The sequence below is a fragment of the Humulus lupulus genome, chromosome 4 (assembly GCF_963169125.1).
Source record: "Humulus lupulus chromosome 4, drHumLupu1.1, whole genome shotgun sequence".
NCBI lineage: Eukaryota > Viridiplantae > Streptophyta > Magnoliopsida > Rosales > Cannabaceae > Humulus > Humulus lupulus.
In genome coordinates, this window is record NC_084796.1 from 211179623 (window position 1) to 211184930 (window position 5308).

Consider the following 5308-nt stretch of genomic DNA (forward strand, 5'->3'; position numbering starts at 1 on the left):
GTACAAGTACATAAAATATAATACAGTCCCATAGCATGATAATCATGCACAGTACACTACAGTATCACTAATCATGTTAATAAGAAAGTACTGACATTTCTAACTTCCTACAGCTTTAAACAAATAGCACAGCTAAAAGACTTTCAGTTGACAAACTAAAAATAACTAGGAAGCATCCAATATGGAATAAACACCACAAGGCAAAACCAGAAAATTGCATGATCTCAAATAAAGATGCATAAACGCGATAGGTGATCCTAATAGACGAACAAGGAAAGAAGCTCACCATCTCAAAGCCATCTTAATAGGTGTTGTGAGACAAGACGTAAACACATATGCAGGAAATTCAGCACTTTGTGGAAGAGTCTCATGTGCTTCACAAGCTCCAAGTAGAATGCGATCCCTTGTGGATCCAAAGGAGCTAGAAGAAACCCAATCATGAAGCTGCCAAACCATCAAACCAAGTCACTATATATACATATATATTTATATATAAATATCTGAATTATAGATAATGAATTCATGTCACGTAGCACCTTAATTATCAATACATATATCAATTCATTATACGTTTTGAGTTAAAGCTTTACCTCAATAAAAGCATTCACAATATTCTCAGCCGCAGAGTAATCATATTCATATATGGAGGGTGTCTACAACCAGGAATCAAGGTCACTGATTGGCAAAGTGATATACTATGTATAACTCTACAGTACCAATAACATTGGTGAGAAACCAAGAAAGACTCTAGTGAATGACCTTAAATTAAACCACATAAAAGAGTTTCAAAGAAATAGAAGACCTTATTGAAAACCCAAATTTCACCACTAGAAGTCGGCTTAGGCACACCATGGCCATTATAATGAAATAGGACCCTCTCAGACTTGGCATATCGGCGACATGTATTACAAAGTTTCTTCACTTCATCCATAGTAGGATCAGGCTGGACCTTATATCGTGCCTGCTCAAAGTTCTTCAAAGGTAAATAAAATTAAATCTAAGACAATATTATATGAACTTTGTACAAGCCAATAATATCCTCACCCTTGGTTGCCACCTTTCATACTGAGCACTCAAAATTTTCCCAATTGTTTCAAGAGCTTTCTGCGGTGCCATTGAAAAAGAGTCTGCAAGCAAAGGATTACTCGTACAAATAAAAATCATATATTGGTCATCACTTGCCAAAGTGAATATCTTAAACATAAGAGAATTTACAATCTTAACTTGTGATCATAATAAGAGTCCAACTTGTGATAAAAACATGTCACAAACAATATGTGCCAAGCTACCCATGAAAAATAATAAAAAACAAAAAAGAATATAGACACCAAGGCATTCATAAGTTTGTGCATACAAAATACAAAGAATAGAAAAACATAAATGAGCAAAAGTTTATTGGTACATTAATTTAACATTTCTGACCATTAAACTTATCAACATAATCATAAAACTGAAGCCATTGAAATTACTGAAAGCCAATCAGATATGTTTATCATTGTAGTCTGTAAAGAGTATGTAAAGGCTATAAAAGTCCAATCAACAATGCTACTTGTACTCTTAATATTTTAAAACTACACGTTGTCCACTTTTAAGTCTAACTAAAGGCTACATAAAAGAGAGTATCGTCCATTTCTCACTAAATCCCATTTAGCCTTTGAGTTTTTTCTGTTGCTGATCTGCTACACTATGAGTGGTTTTCCAGTGTAAGAGTAATGTGAGTATCTTTTCAAGGAAAACATCTACTAAAATTATAATCTTTTTTTAACGTGTTTAAATTAAAATTCAAGCTAGGTGCATTTTTATTTAAAAAATTCTGTAGAAAAACACAAACCTCTGGAAGTTATCATCACCATCCAAACAACTCCACTCTGGATAATAAACCCAACAAACTATCAATTGTTAAGGAGAAATAATTGGTTGCTAAAAAAACTCATGTAGTTAAGGGTTCAAACATAATAAATGTTAAATTTAAACACACTGGACGATTATGAACCATAGTTGGAATGTTTTCTGTAACCAATTTCACAATAAGAAAAGTTAGTCCCAACAAGAGAAAATAATATATAAAGTAAGCATAGCAGATAGCTGTGATGTTTTAAAGTTGTAGCAAAACACAAAATAAGATAATACACACAAGTACCTTAATAAAAATATTGCCAACCCCACTTTTGCAAATACTAGGATCACGGTGAGAGTACATAACCCTGATTGGCCTTCCATTTAAAAGAGAAAAGTTCAGCATTTCCAAAGCCCTCGCAGCTGTCATCAATTCAACTAAATTTGTAAGAACAAATAAGGACTACAAAAGATGGTGGAAAAAGACATGATAAGTTTATTTCCATAGCAGCAGTCTAATTGATTCGCTCTTATCAACATATTTCACAACAAAAAAAAATTTGTGGCTTAATATGATAACATTTTTGCAGATTTCATTTTACTAATGCTTATTAAAGAAGAAAATCATAGCTAGCTCAGCCAGAACAGAAGCTGTCTAAATAGCTACCAACAATTTGGCAACAGACTAATAGTTTAGGCCAGTAAATTCCAAATAGGAATAGCTATTTTTCAATCTTATTTTCACTGTGCTCTTTTTGTAGCCAAAAAAAATATATATAGAAGGGGAAGGGAAAAAAAATAATGTTCGTTAGATGAATGATTCAAACTTAGTTTCCTTGATAGCATGCCAATCTATAGTTAGACTTCCTTTCTATCTCTCTTTCTTAAATTATTGTTTATGAAAGAGAAAAATGTGTAGAACGTAAGTTCTCCTAGACACAACACCAGCCAGAATAGAGTACGAGTTACAACCTTAATATGCAACTACATAAGACAATGCACATCATTCATTATTATGTCATTGAAAATTTCAGTGCCACAAGCACTATTAATTCCACAACAACCAAATAAAAACCTTAAAACACTTATATAAGCATAAGCATTCCTATCATAAGCCCCATCACCACATTCCCTTGTTCATCCCACTAACGCCACTGAATAATTAAGGACCCTCATGTGAACCACCACTGCAAGCTATGCGACCAAACCCATTTTCAAGTTACACTCCTTAATTTCCCTCCTTTTTTGTACCCAAAAAAATAAACAAATAAATAGATGACCTTTATAATTTACTCATCGTAATATCAATAAAACTCTTTTCTCTCCAATCAGTGAGTCCATAATTCACTGATATAGCGCAAATAAAATATCAGATTCAAGCTATAAAAGGACATAAAGGAGCACTATAACAAATATAATATAAATGTGTAATATCATTCAGCTCTCTCACAACAAACAATTAATACAGTAACATTATACAATTAATGATTTTTAATTAAACTCAGCTAAAAATTTCATAAAAATGCCCTTCAAAGAATTTTTGTTTTACCTAAAATAATAACTATAAGAAAGAAATAAGGACTATGCATAACTATAAGAAAGAAATAAGGACTAACCATCTTGGGGGTTGCTATAATTGACATATCCATAACCAAGTGATCGAGGCTAGTCAAGTCCCTGCAAACCCTAACTGAAACGACCTGACCCATCTTGTTAAATAGGTCATAGAGTTGTGGATCCGTGACACATTGGTCAAGATCTCCAACATACAACGACGTGGTCACGAATTGGTTGTTCCCACCATTGGCTGCACCAGCGTTAGCTCCGTGAGCCGCATTTCGAGGCTGAACCTGAACTTGGGCCATCTCTAAATCCAAAACAAAACTCAATCTTCTACTTTTTTTTTTGTCTCTGTATTTTTTAAGAACTTTTTCATTTTTTTTGTTTTTTTCCCTTTCCTCAAATTAATCATAATCAAACCCTAGGAAGAACTCAAGATAAAGTTACGAGATAAATCCCCAGATAAAAGCACACACAAAACTGTTTGATAAAGTACACATCGAAAAAATATCTCTTTTGTTTTACTTTGTTAATTTTTTAATTTTTTAATTTTCTGGGTAAGGGATAGTGGAGGAGAGGGAAGGATGAGAAGAGATAAATGGTCAGAAAAGCCGACGGCGAGAGGTCGTGGCCGCCGGTATGGGCAGCGACGCGGGAAGAAAGATAGAGATAGATAGAGAGAGGAAAAAGAGAGTACATGCTGTTTCCAAGACTCTTCGTCCAGTGCCTTCTTTCTTTGTTCCTCATATTCTTCTTCTTCTTCCATCTTATAACTTTTCATCTCCATGGCCTCGAGCCAGGCCTTCTCCCTCTCCTCGAACTCCTTCCTCTCCCTCTCAGACCTCTCTGCATCTTCCTTCTCCATCAAGTGTACCTGACTCATCAAATCGACCACGCCATTCTCCGATTCACCATCGCCACTGCCACGTTTGTTGAGCTCAACACTAATTAGAATCTAGATGTAAGAGAAAATGAACGTGATAAAGATGAGAGAAGCTATCAAAGGGAGAGTGATTTGGGCAAGATAGAGGAGAACACGAGAGAGAGAAGTAGAAAAAAAATAAAGATATAAGTTTTCAGTTTCCCTCTAAATAAATTCACTTACCCGCCAATTTTACACTATAGCGCATTTTATGTCCCATTTTTTTAACTAGCTTTTATATTACTTTTTTAATAGTCTTATAACCATGTGTTGTGAAAAGTGGTTTTTCTTTTAGTGTTAACAATCAACATGGTCTAGGTTAATTTGAAAAATATTAATTTAATTTAAATCAAATTTATCAATAATTAACTAAAGTTAATTTAAATCCCATTTATTAAAAATATATTTTATTAATTGGTTTGAAAAAAGTGATATTTTAAAAAATCTAACCAGTTATAAATTTTTAAAACAAATATCATCTGCTGTTTTTGAAAAAATATCATAAACAGTTAAAAAAAATTCAAATATCTAGTCAAAAAAATTTCAAATTTCAAATTATTTAAATATTAAAATCTATAGAATAATCAGATATCATTATTTTCAAATAAAAGATTTCAAAAAATTATCAAGTATTTAAAAAATATCTTAAATATCTGATAACTTAATTATAATATTTTAATTTATATATATTATTTAAAATTAATTAGTTAACCTATTTTTAAATTTGAATTTGAATCCTTGTAGAAAATATATATTTTTAAAAGATCAAACAACAAAAATATTGTATTTCAAAAAAGATATTTTAAAAAAAAAAGAAAAGATCTGATATTTTTATATTAACCTATTAAAAATACATTCACAAATAAAACTTTAAGAAAAAAATTAACGCACACCACGGTCAGGGAAAGTTGGTGGCCACGACCACGGGATTATTTGGGCTAAAAATCGCATGCTAGCCGCGGCCACTGGCCCCTGTTACCCAGGTCGCGG

The 5308-nt window shown here is 32.5% G+C and overlaps 1 protein-coding gene across 5 annotated transcripts; it reads right to left on the minus strand.

The window, feature by feature from the left end:
- Window positions 1-517: 517 nt before the first annotated feature.
- On the minus strand, window positions 518-4425 carry LOC133829385 (regulatory-associated protein of TOR 1-like). Of its 5 annotated transcripts, none has more exons than XM_062259149.1 (5): window positions 3453-4425; window positions 1832-2259; window positions 1045-1127; window positions 803-961; window positions 519-707 (listed from the first exon to the last, which is right to left on the minus strand). In XM_062259149.1, the coding sequence occupies exons 2-5, from the start codon at window positions 1851-1853 to the stop codon at window positions 696-698; spliced, it is 276 nt and encodes a 91-aa protein (XP_062115133.1). In that variant the 5' UTR covers window positions 1854-2259; window positions 3453-4425; the 3' UTR covers window positions 519-695. The 5 variants fall into 5 exon arrangements, 2 of the variants coding, with proteins under 2 accessions (XP_062115132.1, XP_062115133.1); XR_009891731.1 differs by having other exon boundaries at window positions 523-707; window positions 803-1127; window positions 3453-3703; window positions 4094-4425; XR_009891733.1 differs by having other exon boundaries at window positions 524-707; window positions 803-1127; window positions 1832-2010; window positions 2141-2259.
- Window positions 4426-5308: the final 883 nt, after the last annotated feature.

Coding starts and splice junctions, on each gene's coding strand:
- LOC133829385 (XM_062259148.1), bottom strand. CDS start 1,203: ATGTTTAAGATATTCACTTTGGCAAGTGATGACCAATATATGATTTTT. Junction 962..1,044: donor ATGAAAGGTGGCAACCAAGG/GTGAGGATATTA, acceptor AACTTTGAGCAG/GCACGATATAAGGTCCAGCC.